Consider the following 15,798-nt stretch of genomic DNA (forward strand, 5'->3'; position numbering starts at 1 on the left):
TGTAAAGGTTCAAACGGAACCCCTTGAAGAACTGAAAGAACTAGATTTAGACTCCAGGGAGGAGTCAAAGGTCTGTAAACAGGCTTGATCCTAACCAGAGCCTGAACAAATGCTTGAACATCTGGCACGGCTGCCAGTCTTTTGTGAAGTAAAACAGATAAAGCAGAGATCTGTCCCTTTAGAGAACTTGCAGATAATCCTTTCTCCAAACCTTCTTGTAGAAAGGATAGAATCTTAGGAATTTTTATCTTGTTCCATGGGAATCCTTTGGATTCACACCAACAGATATATTTTTTCCATATTTTATGGTAAATTTTTCTAGTTACAGGCTTTCTAGCCTGAATCAGAGTATCTATTACAGAATCTGAAAACCCACGCTTTGATAAAATCAAGCGTTCAATCTCCAAGCCGTCAGTTGGAGGGAAACCAGATTCGGATGTTCGAATGGACCCTGAACAAGAAGGTCCTGTCTCAAAGGTAGCTTCCATGGTGGAGCCGATGACATATTCACCAGGTCTGCATACCAAGTCCTGCGTGGCCACGCAGGAGCTATCAAGATCACCGAGGCCCTCTCCTGATTGATCCTGGCTACCAGCCTGGGAATGAGAGGAAACGGAGGGAATACATAAGCTAGGTTGAAGGTCCAAGGTGCTACTAGTGCATCTACTAGAGTCGCCTTGGGATCCCTGGATCTGGACCCGTAGCAAGGAACCTTGAAGTTCTGACGAGACGCCATCAGATCCATGTCTGGAATGCCCCATAATTGAGTTATTTTGGCAAAGATTTCCGGATGGAGTTCCCACTCCCCCGGATGGAATGTCTGACGACTCAGAAAATCCGCTTCCCAATTTTCCACTCCTGGGATGTGGATCGCAGACAAGTGGCAGGAGTGATCCTCCGCCCATTGAATTATCTTGGTCACTTCTTTCATCGCCAGGGAACTCCTTGTTCCCCCCTGATGATTGATATATGCAACGGTCGTCATGTTGTCTGATTGAAAGCTTATGAATTTGGCCTTTGCTAGTTGAGGCCAAGCTCTGAGAGCATTGAATATCGCTCTCAGTTCCAGAATGTTTATCGGGAGAAGAGACTCTTCCCGAGACCATAGACCCTGAGCTTTCAGGGATTCCCAGACCGAGCCCCAGCCCACTAGACTGGCGTCCGTCGTGACAATGACCCACTCTGGTCTGCGGAAGCTCATTCCCTGTGACAGATTGTCCAGGGTCAGCCACCAACGGAGTGAATCTCTGGTCTTTTGATCTACTTGAATCATCGGAGACAAGTCTGTATAATCCCCATTCCACTGTCTGAGCATGCACAGTTGTAATGGTCTTAGATGAATTCGTGCAAAAGGAACTATGTCCATTGTTGCAACCATCAATCCTATTACTTCCATGCACTGCGCTATGGAAGGACGAGGAACAGAATGAAGTACTTGACAAGAGCTTAGAAGTTTGGATTTTCTGACCTCTGTCAGAAAAATCCTCATTTCTAAGGAATCTATTATTGTTCCCAAGAAGGGAACTCTTGTTGACGGGGACAGAGAACTTTTTTCCTTGTTCACCTTCCATCCGTGAGATCTGAGAAAGGCTAGGACGATGTCCGTATGAGCCTTTGCTTTTGACAGGGACGACGCTTGAATTAGGATGTCGTCTAAGTAAGGTACTACTGCAATGCCCCTTGGTCTTAGAACCGCTAGAAGGGACCCTAGTACCTTTGTGAAAATCCTTGGAGCAGTGGCTAATCCGAATGGAAGTGCCACAAACTGGTAATGCTTGTCCAGAAAAGCGAACCTTAGGAACTGATGATGTTCCTTGTGGATAGGAATGTGTAGGTACGCATCCTTTAAATCCACGGTAGTCATAAATTGACTTTCCTGGATGGTGGGTAGGATCGTTCGAATAGTTTCCATTTTGAACGATGGTACCCTGAGAAATTTGTTTAGGATCTTCAGATCCAAAATTGGTCTGAATGTTCCCTTTTTTTTGGGAACTATGAACAGATTGGAATAAAATCCCATTCCTTGTTCTCTTATTGGAACTGGATGTATCACTCCCATCTTTAACAGGTCTTCTACACAATGTAAGAATGCCTGTCTCTTTATTTGGTTTGAGCATAAGTGAGACCTGTGGAACCTTCCCCTTGGGGGTAGTTTCTTGAATTCCAGGAGATAACCTTGAGAAACTATTTCTAGCGCCCAAGGATCCTGAACATCTCTTGCCCAATCCTGAGCAAAGAGAGAGAGTCTGCCCCCCACTAGATCCGGTCCCGGATCGGGGGCTATCCCTTCATGCTGTTTTGGTAGCAGTGGTAGGCTTCTTGGCCTGCTTACCCTTGTTCCAGCCTTGCATTGGTTTCCAGGCTGGTTTGGGTTGTGAAGTATTACCCTCTTGCTTAGAGGATGCAGAATTAGAAGCTGGTCCGTTTCTGCGAAAAGGACGAAAATTAGGCTTATTTTTAGCCTTAAAAGACCTATCCTGTGGGAGGGCGTGGCCCTTTCCCCCAGTGATGTCTGAAATAATCTCTTTCAAATCTGGTCCAAATAATGTTTTACCTTTGAAAGGAATGTTAAGCAATTTTGTCTTGGAAGACACATCCGCTGACCAAGACTTTAGCCAAAGCGCTCTGCGCGCCACGATAGCAAACCCTGAATTTTTCGCCGCTAACCTAGCTAATTGCAAAGCGGCATCTAAAACAAAAGAGTTAGCCAATTTAAGTGCTTGAACTCTGCCCATAACCTCCTCATACGAAGATTCTCTACTGAGCGACTTTTCTAGTTCCTCGAACCAGAAACACGCTGCCGTAGTGACAGGAACAATGCATGAAATTGGTTGTAGAAGGTAACCTTGCTGTACAAAAATCTTTTTAAGCAAACCCTCTAATTTTTTATCCATAGGATCTTTGAAAACACAACTATCTTCGATAGGAATAGTAGTGCGTTTGTTTAGAGTAGAAACCGCCCCCTCGACCTTGGGGACTGTCTGCCATAAGTCCTTTCTGGGGTCGACTATAGGAAATAATTTCTTAAATATAGGGGGGGGAACAAAAGGTATGCCGGGCTTTTCCCACTCTTTATTTACTATGTCCGCCACCCGCTTGGGTATAGGAAAAGCGTCGGGGGGCACCGGAACCTCTGGGAACTTGTCCATCTTAGATAATTTCTCTGGAATGACCAAATTGTCACAATCATCCAGAGTAGATAACACCTCCTTAAGCAGTGCGCGGAGATGTTCTAATTTAAATTTAAATGTCACAACATCAGGTTCAGCTTGATGAGAAATTTTTCCTGAATCTGAGATTTCTCCATCAGACAAAACCTCCCTCATGGCCCCTTGAGATTGGTGTGAGGGTATGTCAGAACAGTTATCATCAGCGCCCTCTTGCTCTTCAGTGTTTAAAACAGAGCAATCGCGCTCTCTCTGATAAGTAGGCATTTTGGATAAAAGATTTGCAATGGAGTTATCCATTACAGCCGTTAATTGTTGCATGGTAATAAGTATTGGCGCACTAGATGTACTAGGGGCCTCCTGTGTGGGCAAAACTGGTGTAGACACAGTAGGGGATGATGTAGTATCATGTTTACTCCCCTCATTTGAGGAATCATCTTGGGCAATATCATTATCTGTGGCATTACTGTCCTTACTTTGTTTGGACACTATGGCACAATTATCACATAAATTTAAATGGGGAGACACATTGGCTTTCATACATATAGAACATAGCTTATCTGATGGTACAGACATGTTAAACAGGCTTAAACTTGTCAACAAAGCACAAAAAACGTTTCAAAATAAAACCGTTACTGTCTCTTTAAATTTCAAACTGAAAACACTTTATTACTGAATATGTGAAAAAGTATGAAGGAATTGTTCAAAAATTACCAAAATTTCACCACAGTGTCTTAAAGCATTAAAAGTATTGCACACCAAATTTCAGAGCTTTAACCCTTAAAATAACGGAACCGGAGCAGTTTTTAAATTTGACCCCTATACAGTCCCAGCTATATGCTTTGCTGAGACCCAACCAAGCCCAGAGGGGAATACGATACCAAATGACGCCTTCTAGAAGCTTTTTTAGTGATTCTTAGATCCTCACACATGCATCTGCATGCCTTGCTCTCCAAAAACAAATGCGCAGTAATGGCGCGAAAATGAGGCTCAGTCTATAACTAGAAAGGCCCCCAGACTAAAAAAGGTGTCCAACACAGTGCCTGCCGTTTTTTAAACGTTCCCCAAGATTATAATGCCAATTGTTAGCTAGAATCTGCATAATATGCCCCAATAAAGCAATCGTTTTAGCAAATAAAAATGTCTACCAGTTTTTTTAGCCCTTTTTTAAGCCCTTTATTCTTTTATGTTTGACTAAGAAAATGGCTTACCCCATGAGGGGAAATGACAGCCTTCCAGCATTACATGGTCTTGTTAGAAATATGGCTAGTCATACCTTAAGCAGAAAAGTCTGCTAACTGTTTCCCCCAACTAAAGTTACTTCATCTCAACAGTCCTGTGTGGAAACAGCAATCGATTTTAGTTACTGTCTGCTAAAATCATCTTCCTCTTACAAACAGAAATCTTCATCCTTTTCTGTTTCAGAGTAAATAGTACATACCAGCACTATTTTAAAATAACAAACACTTGATAGAAGAATAAAAACTACATTTAAACACCAAAAAACTCTTAACCATCTCCGTGGAGATGTTGCCTGTGCAACGGCAAAGAGAATGACTGGGGTGGGCGGAGCCTAGGAGGGATCATGTGACCAGCTTTGCTGGGACTCTTTGCCATTTCCTGTTGGGGAAGAGAATATCCCACAAGTAAGGATGACGCCGTGGACCGGACACACCAATGTTGGAGAAACATGTTAATTAAAAAGACTGTTACAGTGACCTTATAAAACATAATAAAGGCCAAGAAACATTCATATACAAATAACCACTGCAAAGTCCACCAAGTACTTCTCGGCATTCTCCGTTAAGCAAATGCGGTAATGCATAGGAAAGTCCCGTCCTCTCTGTGATGTATCAGCTCACTCAATCCAATCGCTCCCTGTGTGCAACCTAGATTTTACACAATTTTTACCCAAAAGAAAGAGGCCTTTAATAGCACTTTGCTGAATACAATGGTGGGGTGTTTAACAGTAGTTTTACTTTTTGTTATTTCTTATGAGGACTGGTTTTCTGTTGATTTGCATATGCAATGATATACTGGTTCATTAGTTTCTAGGTCTGTACACCTTTAAAAACCGTCATACATATAAAAATGTAAATTACCTGTAGATATTCTGCTAGCTCGAAGTACGCTCTGCCGATCTGGCACAAAACCCAGCCAGTGTTATAGTGATGGGATGGAAGATGACTCAGAATGTTGATGGCTTCCTTGCAGTTGTACGAGCACAGAGCCACATACCCCTTCCCCATGTCTCTAAGGAGGCTCATCAATCCTTCTAGAAAGAGACCAAAGTGAGTGGGAGAAAACTGCAGTCATGGTCTATATCCCTTTAACCCTCAGGTACCACACCATATATTTCTCTTCCCTAGCAGCCATTGATAGACTTAATTTATATACTGTCCTGATCATAGACGTTTCCTTTATTTTCCTAAACCTCATTATAGCTGGGCTAGATTCCAAGGATTAGAAAGTGCTCATCCTTACCTGCAGCAGCCCTTTGTATACTCAAAGCTTGGATTTGTGGACCCACACTTGATATTTTGCCCTCAGATATGATGGAGGGGTCTAGCTTGCTGATCTCTAGGCTCTCATTGAGGTTTGATTGATTCATTCCACCTTTACTTGTTTTGCTTTTTGTTTTGCGGTTAGGGATTTTCGGTGGAAATTTCATTTTTAGCTTTTTGCTATTCTCCTAAGAAAAATGGATAAAATGTTACCATAGGCTTATTTAAAAAAGAGATTAAAATAGCATCCTATCATATTGTATCAAACATAAGTCATAACAATACATTGAATTAATGTTTTTGGTCACCACACTATGGGTAAGCGAACCACTGTAGACTAACATCTATTTAGTAACTTATTTCTGCACTCTTTACGTCATTACTTGGATCATATTAATCAAAAGAGTATACATTTCAAAATAACAGACTAACTTTTGACTGTCTGGGCCTATCTTAGTCTGTTTTGGCAATATACCGACACTTGGCGTGCCAAAAAGATGCGATTGCGAGACTAGTAATAAAATGGTTTTTTTTTTAACTAGAAATTATAAAGATTATTACATAATTATTATTAAAATATGTTTGCTAGTTCTAACTCTTGAGGAAACTGGATACGCTGGAAATACGTTAGATAAAAGAATCAGCTAACTACAAGAAGTCTACAAAACTATCTGGACAATTAACTTAGCTATCTTCTTCCAGATATGGTAACTCAACACCTAGTACAAGAGTAACTTTTTATTTTAACTTAGGGCTAGAAGTGAGGAAAAAGAAGAAAACGATTGTCTTCCTTCCAGAAGTTCGCTTTATGTCAATTAAGAGTGTAACAGCAAAAAAGTTATTTATCTCTTACTTTCGTTGTGGAGCTGTCACTGGTAAACAAACGGGAGCTTCGTCGTGGCAAGGCATTAGGGGGGGCAGCAATGGTTGGGCTCAGCACCTGAGGAGTCGTACTATTGGAGAGAAAGGGATGTTACTAGAGTATATGAAGTTGTCATCTTAAAAGAACACTAGGCACTTTATATTTTAAGTCATTTAATAGCATAGAAAATTAAAATATTATCCAAATTCAAAAAGTATTTATCAGCCACTTTCACTGATCCTAATCAATGTTTAAAGCATTTTAATGAAATTACACACACGCACAGTATGTATACGCACACACCAACTATAGTTACAGCACTATTCTTTAATATTCCTTTATGAGGGTGCTCGTTAGCTTCAAGGGTCCTGCAAACAATAAGTCCTCACGGGAATAGGGCCCTCAATTCCTACTGTATGCGTTTGTAAATTTTGTCCTGTCTCTTAGAAGTTTTATATTATTGTTTTATTTAAATGAACTGTATCCATGGACAGATCTGTGGAATATGATGGTGCTTCATAAATAAAAGTATAATATTAAGCTAATATGAACTATTAAAAATGTACATTTTTTATTGCACAAATTATCATTAAATACATTTATGTTAAATTCTACATTTAATTTGTGCTTTGAATAGCAGAAAATTATATATTGGAATATATTACACAACCCCCACCCAGCTACACACACAAAAACACATATCAAGCAAAACAATGAATTGTTCAGTAGAAGACAACTTGATAGCCCAAAGAATTCCGCAGTACTCAGTGTTTACACTGCATAAGGAGATAAACAGAAAAACATAAAATTATGCTTGCCTTTCAAATTTATTTTCTTCTGACGGGGAGAGTCCACAGCTGCATTCATTACTTTTGGGAATTCAGAATCTGGCCACCAGGAGGAGGCAAAGACACCCCAGCCAAGGGCTTAAATACCTCCCCCACTTCCCTCATCCCCCAGTCAGTCATTCTGCCAAGGGAACAAGGAACAGTAGGAGAAATATCAGGTGAAAAAAAGGTGCCAAAAAAATAACTAAATACAGTCGCCCCCCCCATAAAAAACATGGGCGGGGAGCTGTGGACTCTCCCCGTCAGAAGAAAAGAAAATTATCAGGTAAACATAATTTATGTTTTCCTTCTTAAACGGGGAGAGTCCACAGCTGCATGCATTACTTTTGGGAAAAAAATACCCAAGCTATAGACGACACTGAATGCAAAAATAGGGCGGGTAGTCAGGTAGACAAGGTGACCCCTTCGAAAGGCACCACAACCTGAAATACCCCAACCAAACAAAAAACTGCTATACAGAGCAGAACAATAAAGACTGAAATGACTAAGGCCTAGATTTAGAGTTCGGCGGTAGCCGTCAAAACCAGCGTTAGAGGCTCCTAACGCTGGTTTTGGGCGCCCGCTGGTATTTGGAGTCAGTCAGGAAAGGGTCTAACGCTCACTTTTCAGCCGCGACTTTTCCATACCGCAGATCCCCCTACGCCATTTGCGTAGCCTATCTTTTCAATGGGATCTTTCTAACGCTGGTATTTAGAGTCGTTTCTGCAGTGAGCGTTAGAGCTCTAACGACAAGATTCCAGCCGCCTGAAAATAGCAGGAGTTAAGAGCTTTCTGGCTAACGCCGGTTTCTAAAGCTCTTAACTACTGTACCCTAAAGTACACTAACACCCATAAACTACCTATGTACCCCTAAACCGAGGTCCCCCCACATCGCCGCCACTCGATTAAAATTTTTAACCCCTAATCTGCCGACCGCCACCTACGTTATACTTATGTACCCCTAATCTGCTGCCCCTAACACCGCCGACCCCTGTATTATATCTATTAACCCCTAACTTGCCCCCCACAACGTCGCCGCAAGCTACTTAAAATAATTAACCCCTAATCTTCCGACCGCAAATCGCCGCCACCTACGTTATCCCTATGTACCCCTAATCTGCTACCCCTAACATCGCCGACCCCTATGTTATATTTATTAACCCCTAATCTGCCCCCCACAACGTCGCCGACACCTACCTACACTTATTAACCCCTAATCTGCCGAGCGGACCTGAGCGCTACTATAATAAAGTTATTAACCCCTAATCCGCCTCACTAACCCTATCATAAATAGTATTAACCCCTAATCTGCCCTCCCTAACATCGCCGACACCTAACTTCAATTATTAACCCCTAATCTTCCGACCGGAGCTCACCGCTATTCTAATAAATGTATTAACCCCTAAAGCTAAGTCTAACCCTAACACTAACACCCCCCTAAGTTAAATATAATTTTTATCTAACGAAATAAATTAACTCTTATTAAATAAATAATTCCTATTTAAAGCTAAATACTTACCTGTAAAATACATCCTAATATAGCTACAATATAAATTATAATTATATTATAGCTATTTTAGGATTAATATTTATTTTACAGGCAACTTTGTAATTATTTTAACCAGGTACAATAGCTATTAAATAGTTAAGAACTATTTAATAGTTACCTAGTTAAAATAATTACAAATTTACCTGTAAAATAAATCCTAACCTAAGATATAATTAAACCTAACACTACCCTATCAATAAAATAATTAAATAAACTACCTACAATTACCTACAATTAACCTAACACTACACTATCAATAAATTAATTAAACACAATTGCTACAAATAAATAAAATTAAATAAACTATCTAAAGTACAAAAAATAAAAAAGAACTAAGTTACAGAAAATAATAAAATATTTACAAACATAAGAAAAATATTACAACAATTTTAAACTAATTACACCTACTCTAAGCCCCCTAATAAAATAACAAAGCCCCCCAAAATAAAAAATTCCCTACCCTATTCTAAAATACAAATATTACAAGCTCTTTTACCTTACCAGCCCTGAACAGGGCCCTTTGCGGGGCATGCCCCAAGAATTTCAGCTCTTTTGCCTGTAAAAAAAAACATACTATACCCCCCCCCAACATTACAACCCACCACCCACATACCCCTAATCTAACCCAAACCCCCCTTAAATAAACCTAACACTACCCCCCTGATGATCTTCCTACCTTGTCTTCACCATGCCAGGTTCACCGATCCGTCCTGGCTCCAAGATCTTCATCCAACCCAAGCGGGGGCTAGACATCCACTGAAGAAGTCCAGAAGAGGGTCCAAAGTCTTCCTCCTATCCGGCAAGAAGAGGACATCCGGACCGGCAAACATCTTCTCCAAGCGGCATCTTCTATCTTCTTCCATCCGATGACGACCGGCTCCATCTTGAAGACGTCCAGCGCGGATCCATCCTCTTCTTCCGACGACTAGACGACGAATGACGGTTCCTTTAAGGGACGTCATCCAAGATGGCGTCCCTCGAATTCCGATTGGCTGATAGGATTCTATCAGCCAATCGGAATTAAGGTAGGAATTTTCTGATTGGCTGATGGAATCAGCCAATCAGAATCAAGTTCAATCCGATTGGCTGATCCAATCAGCCAATCAGATTGAGCTCGCATTCTATTGGCTGATCGGAACAGCCAATAGAATGCGAGCTCAATCTGATTGGCTGATTGGATCAGCCAATCGGATTGAACTTGATTCTGATTGGCTGATTCCATCAGCCAATCAGAAAATTCCTACCTTAATTCCGATTGGCTGATAGAATCCTATCAGCCAATCGGAATTCGAGGGACGCCATCTTGGATGACGTCCCTTAAAGGAACCGTCATTCGTCGTCTAGTCGTCGGAAGAAGAGGATGGATCCGCGCTGGACGTCTTCAAGATGGAGCCGGTCGTCATCGGATGGAAGAAGATAGAAGATGCCGCTTGGAGAAGATGTTTGCCGGTCCGGATGTCCTCTTCTTGCCGGATAGGAGGAAGACTTTGGACCCTCTTCTGGACTTCTTCAGTGGATGTCTAGCCCCCGCTTGGGGTGGATGAAGATCTTGGAGCCAGGACGGATCGGTGAACCTGGCATGGTGAAGACAAGGTAGGAAGATCATCAGGGGGGTAGTGTTAGGTTTATTTAAGGGGGGTTTGGGTTAGATTAGGGGTATGTGGGTGGTGGGTTGTAATGTTGGGGGGGGGTATAGTATGTTTTTTTTTACAGGCAAAAGAGCTGAAATTCTTGGGGCATGCCCCGCAAAGGGCCCTGTTCAGGGCTGGTAAGGTAAAAGAGCTTGTAATATTTGTATTTTAGAATAGGGTAGGGAATTTTTTATTTTGGGGGGCTTTGTTATTTTATTAGGGGGCTTAGAGTAGGTGTAATTAGTTTAAAATTGTTGTAATATTTTTCTTATGTTTGTAAATATTTTATTATTTTCTGTAACTTAGTTCTTTTTTATTTTTTGTACTTTAGATAGTTTATTTAATTTTATTTATTTGTAGCAATTGTGTTTAATTAATTTATTGATAGTGTAGTGTTAGGTTAATTGTAGGTAATTGTAGGTAGTTTATTTAATTATTTTATTGATAGGGTAGTGTTAGGTTTAATTATATCTTAGGTTAGGATTTATTTTACAGGTAAATTTGTAATTATTTTAACTAGGTAACTATTAAATAGTTCTTAACTATTTAATAGCTATTGTACCTGGTTAAAATAATTACAAAGTTGCCTGTAAAATAAATATTAATCCTAAAATAGCTATAATATAATTATAATTTATATTGTAGCTATATTAGGATGTATTTTACAGGTAAGTATTTAGCTTTAAATAGGAATTATTTATTTAATAAGAGTTAATTTATTTCGTTAGATAAAAATTATATTTAACTTAGGGGGGTGTTAGTGTTAGGGTTAGACTTAGCTTTAGGGGTTAATACATTTATTAGAATAGCGGTGAGCTCCGGTCGGAAGATTAGGGGTTAATAATTGAAGTTAGGTGTCGGCGATGTTAGGGAGGGCAGATTAGGGGTTAATACTATTTATGATAGGGTTAGTGAGGCGGATTAGGGGTTAATAACTTTATTATAGTAGCGCTCAGGTCCGCTCGGCAGATTAGGGGTTAATAAGTGTAGGTAGGTGTCGGCGACGTTGTGGGGGGCAGATTAGGGGTTAATAAATATAACATAGGGGTCGGCGATGTTAGGGGTAGCAGATTAGGGGTACATAGGGATAACGTAGGTGGCGGCGATTTGCGGTCGGAAGATTAGGGGTTAATTATTTTAAGTAGCTTGCGGCGACGTTGTGGGGGGCAAGTTAGGGGTTAATAGATATAATACAGGGGTCGGCGGTGTTAGGGGCAGCAGATTAGGGGTACATAGGGATAACGTAGGTGGCGGCGGTTTACGGAGCGGCAGATTAGGGGTTAAAAGTGTAATGCAGGGGTCAGCGATAGCGGGGGCGGCAGATTAGGGGTTAATAAGTGTAAGGTTAGGGGTGTTTAGACTCGGGGTACATGTTAGGGTGTTAGGTGCAGACGTAGGAAGTGTTTCCCCATAGGAAACAATGGGGCTGCGTTAGGAGCTGAACGCTGCTTTTTTGCAGGTGTTAGGTTTTTTTTCAGCTCAAACAGTCCCATTGTTTCCTATGGGAGAATCGTGCACGAGCACGTTTTTGATGCCGGCCGCGTCCGTAAGCAACTCTGGTATCGAGAGTTGCATTTGCGGTAAAAATGCTCTACGCTCCTTTTTTGGAGCCTAACGCAGCATTTGTTTGAACTCTCGATACCAGAGTTAAATTTATGGTGCGGCCAGAAAAAAACCCGCGGAGCGTTAACAGCCCTTTTACCGCCGAACTCTAAATCTAGGCCTAAGTGACTGCCTAATAGTTAAATCCAGCAAGGCCCAGATAGAGACCGCTCAGATTCCACCGAGCACAAAGCCCCCGAAGAGACAAGTCCCGCAGGCTCCAGCCCGTACAAATTCCACTTATTCCCAGAAAGGAAAAAGAAACATTCAACAAGAGAACTGAAATCTCAGCAACTAGGATAAAAAAGGAACTCGCCAGCAAAATCGAGCGCAACCACAGGTTGCAGCAAGCCAAAGAAAAAAAGAATAGAGATAAATTCCAACAACCTACCAGAAGTAAGGTAGGGGGAAAAAAACCCTACCCCTATCTGGAAGAAAGTCTAAAGGACCAAGAATCGTCCCAATGACAACCCAGAGAGACGGGGCAGAACCCATACCTCACACAGAGTGCAGTCTGCACTCATGAAAGAGCAATCAAGGAATAAACAGATATTCCCCAGAACTGCCAACAATTAGCACCATACGCACTTATCGTGCTCCAGATGGAGCTCCCGGCTCCCACTCTGCGACACAAGACTAGTAGACACCAGTCACGAACACTAGCCTATCAAGATAGGACCTGCACGAGGAAACTCCTACAGAGGGAACCCTCCAGAAGTGCAAGAACCCACTCCCTCCCATGCAAAAAGAGGGAAGCACCTAAAACCAGCAGAGCACAGCTCCCAGCTGAGTAAAAAACTCCTCTAATATCCACCTATGGAGAGATCACAAGATCTGGAGAAGAACACAGTCAAAGCTCAACCGATCCATAGGCCTCAGGCTGTTAAAGGTATAACCAGCCCCAACAGCTGGATTTGAACCAGCAACCCTAAAGTTGCAAAGCCCCAAAACCCACCATTAGGCTATATGGGCTACTTCATCGAGACAATGGCCCAGCACCAAAACGCCTGGCATGTCAGAAGGTAGGGAAATAAATAGATTACCGTACTACCCAAAACTCCAAAGGGGACTAAACGGTATCAAAGGGTAGGCAAACACCGACCGTATGTAACAAGCTTGGCATGCTAAACCACCAAGCCAGAACAGAACGTAGTACGATCTTGGGTTCCAGAACCCAGACCCAGATCCCTTCCCTACAAGAAGGTAAACTTTCAGACAAAGGGAGACCACATTGAAACAACAGTGTGAACACAATACCAGAATCCGCCCCAACATGACACTGTACCACAAGGTCGAGGGACCCCCCTCCGTGCATTAGGCGGATACTATGGTATATCCCTATCCCCCTAAAGAGAGGGAAATGAAAGACACCTGCTCACCCACCTACAGGTACGGAGCATCCGTCAAACAGACGGCAAAAACAGAACCGACTGAAAGGGCACCATCCGGCTGCAACAGCCGGCCCAGAAGCCAAACAGACAGCCAGTGAGCCCACCTATAAAGTGGAAAGGCTGTAATAAGAGATCAGTCTCCCGCTTGCTAGGCAGCTAACAAGCCATCAAGCCCTTCTCAAGTCTTCGATAAGGGAAGACAACACACGAAGGAGCAAGCGGATGACTCAAAACCTTAAGGGCTGAATCACTCGGGATCCAACTAGGAGGTCCGGAAAATATCCTAGACCAAGTCCAAAAAAAAAACCGGGCACCCGGAAACCGGAGCCGACCACAGACTAGGAATCCCTGAGGAACCATAGGAATACCTCATACAGAGAACCCTAAAAGATGCAAGCACAACCCATCCAAAGTCCTAGAGTACTGGACGTTCCCTAAACAGCCCAGAGACCGAGGGGACACTTCGCCAAAAATCGAGGGACAATACCCTCCAGAGCAACAGCTAAGAAGCTGCCAAGAAAAAGCACACCTCTGTAACAGAGGCTGCAAAATTCAGAAACGATCCATCTGGGTCCACCTCTCGGCTCCCTAGGACCAAGGGACAAAAAGATGACTAACATCGATATCCCAAGAAACGACATAACTAATATGACGTAAGAAAAAGGTAGCTCCAGGACAACAAAAGAGACCAACGCATTCTCTAGAGCCCCAAAAACATTGGAACAGACGAGAAGCAGTATGAGGAAGAAAGGTGAATGAAAGCGCCCGAACTTCCAGAACCGATGACCCACCAACCATCCCCAGAAAAGGGAAAAAACATAATTTATGCTTACCTGATAAATTTATTTCTCTTGTAGTGTATCCAGTCCACGAATCATCCATTACTTATGGGATATTCTCCTTCCCAACAGGAAGTTGCAAGAGGATCACACACCGCTGCTATATAGCTCCTCCCCTAACTGTCATATCCAGTCATTCGAACGAAAACAAACAGAGAAAGGAGAAACCATAGGGTGCAGTGGTGACTGTAGTTTAATTAAAATTTAGACCTGCCTTAAAAGGACAGGGCGGGCCGTGGACTGGATACACTACAAGAGAAATAAATTTATCAGGTAAGCATAAATTATGTTTTCTCTTGTTAAGTGTATCCAGTCCACGGATCATCCATTACTTATGGGATACCAATACCAAAGCTAAAGTACACGGATGATGGGAGGGACAAGGCAGGATTAAGTGGAAGGAACCACTGCCTGAAGAACCTTTCTCCCAAAAACAGCCTCCAAAGAAGCAAAAGTATCAAATTTGTAAAATTTTGAAAAAGTGTGAAGCGAAGACCAAGTCGCGGGCCTTGCAAATCTGTTCAACAGAGGCCTCATTTTTAAAGGCCCAGGTGGAAGCCACAGCTCTAGTGGAATGAGCTGTAATCCTTTCAGGGGGCTGCTGTCCAGCAGTCTCATAGGCTAGGCGTATTATGCTCCGAAGCCAAAAGGAAAGAGAGGTTGCCGAAGCTTTTTGACCTCTCCTCTGTCCAGAGTAAACGACAAACAGGGTAGATGTTTGACGAAAATCTTTAGTAGCTTGTAAGTAAAACGTCAAGGCACGGACTACGTCCAGATTATGTAAAAGACGTTCCTTCTTTGAAGAAGGATTAGGACACAATGATGGAACAACAATCTCTTGTTTGGTACGCAGGACTACTTTATCTGCATGAAAAATCAGATAAGGAGAATCACATTGTAAGGCAGATAGCTCAGAGACTCTCCGAGCCGAGGAAATAGGCATCAAAAACAGAACTTTCCAAGATAAAAGTTTAATGAATGAAGGGGTTCAAACTGAACTCCTTGAAGAACTTTAAGAACCAAGTTTAAGCTCCACGGGGGAGCAACAGGTTTAAACACAGGCTTAATTCTAACCAAAGCCTGGCAAAATGCCTGGACGTCTGGAACCTCTGCAAGACGCTTGTGCAAAAGAATAGACAGAGCAGAAATCTGTCCCTTTAAGGAACTAGCTGATAATCCTTTGTCCAAGCCCTCTTGGAGAAAAGACAATATTCTAGGAATCCTAACCTTACTCCATGAGTAATTCTTGGATTCACACCAATAAATATATTTACTCCATATTTTGTGGTAGATTTTCCTGGTAACAGGCTTTCGTGCCTGTATTAAAGTATCAATGACTGACTCGGAGAAGCCACGCTTTGATAGAATCAAGCGTTCAATCTCCATGCAGTCAGTCTCAGAGAAATTAGATTTGGATGATTGAAAG

At 42.1% G+C, this 15,798-nt stretch overlaps 1 protein-coding gene across 1 annotated transcript in view; it reads right to left on the minus strand.

Annotated features, from left to right (window-relative positions):
• The window catches only part of CDC27 (cell division cycle 27), a 464,683-nt gene that overhangs the window by 185,647 nt on the left and 263,238 nt on the right, over positions 1-15,798 (minus strand). Inside the window, exons 10-12 of the mRNA XM_053699695.1 lie at positions 6,525-6,624; positions 5,652-5,859; positions 5,270-5,442 (exon numbers count right to left, since the gene is read on the minus strand). Coding sequence (XP_053555670.1) covers positions 5,270-5,442; positions 5,652-5,859; positions 6,525-6,624 — 481 coding nt within the window. The remainder of the gene's footprint in view (positions 1-5,269; positions 5,443-5,651; positions 5,860-6,524; positions 6,625-15,798) is intronic.

This window comes from Bombina bombina, chromosome 1 (genome assembly GCF_027579735.1).
Source record: "Bombina bombina isolate aBomBom1 chromosome 1, aBomBom1.pri, whole genome shotgun sequence".
NCBI classification, from domain to species: Eukaryota; Metazoa; Chordata; class Amphibia; order Anura; family Bombinatoridae; genus Bombina; species Bombina bombina.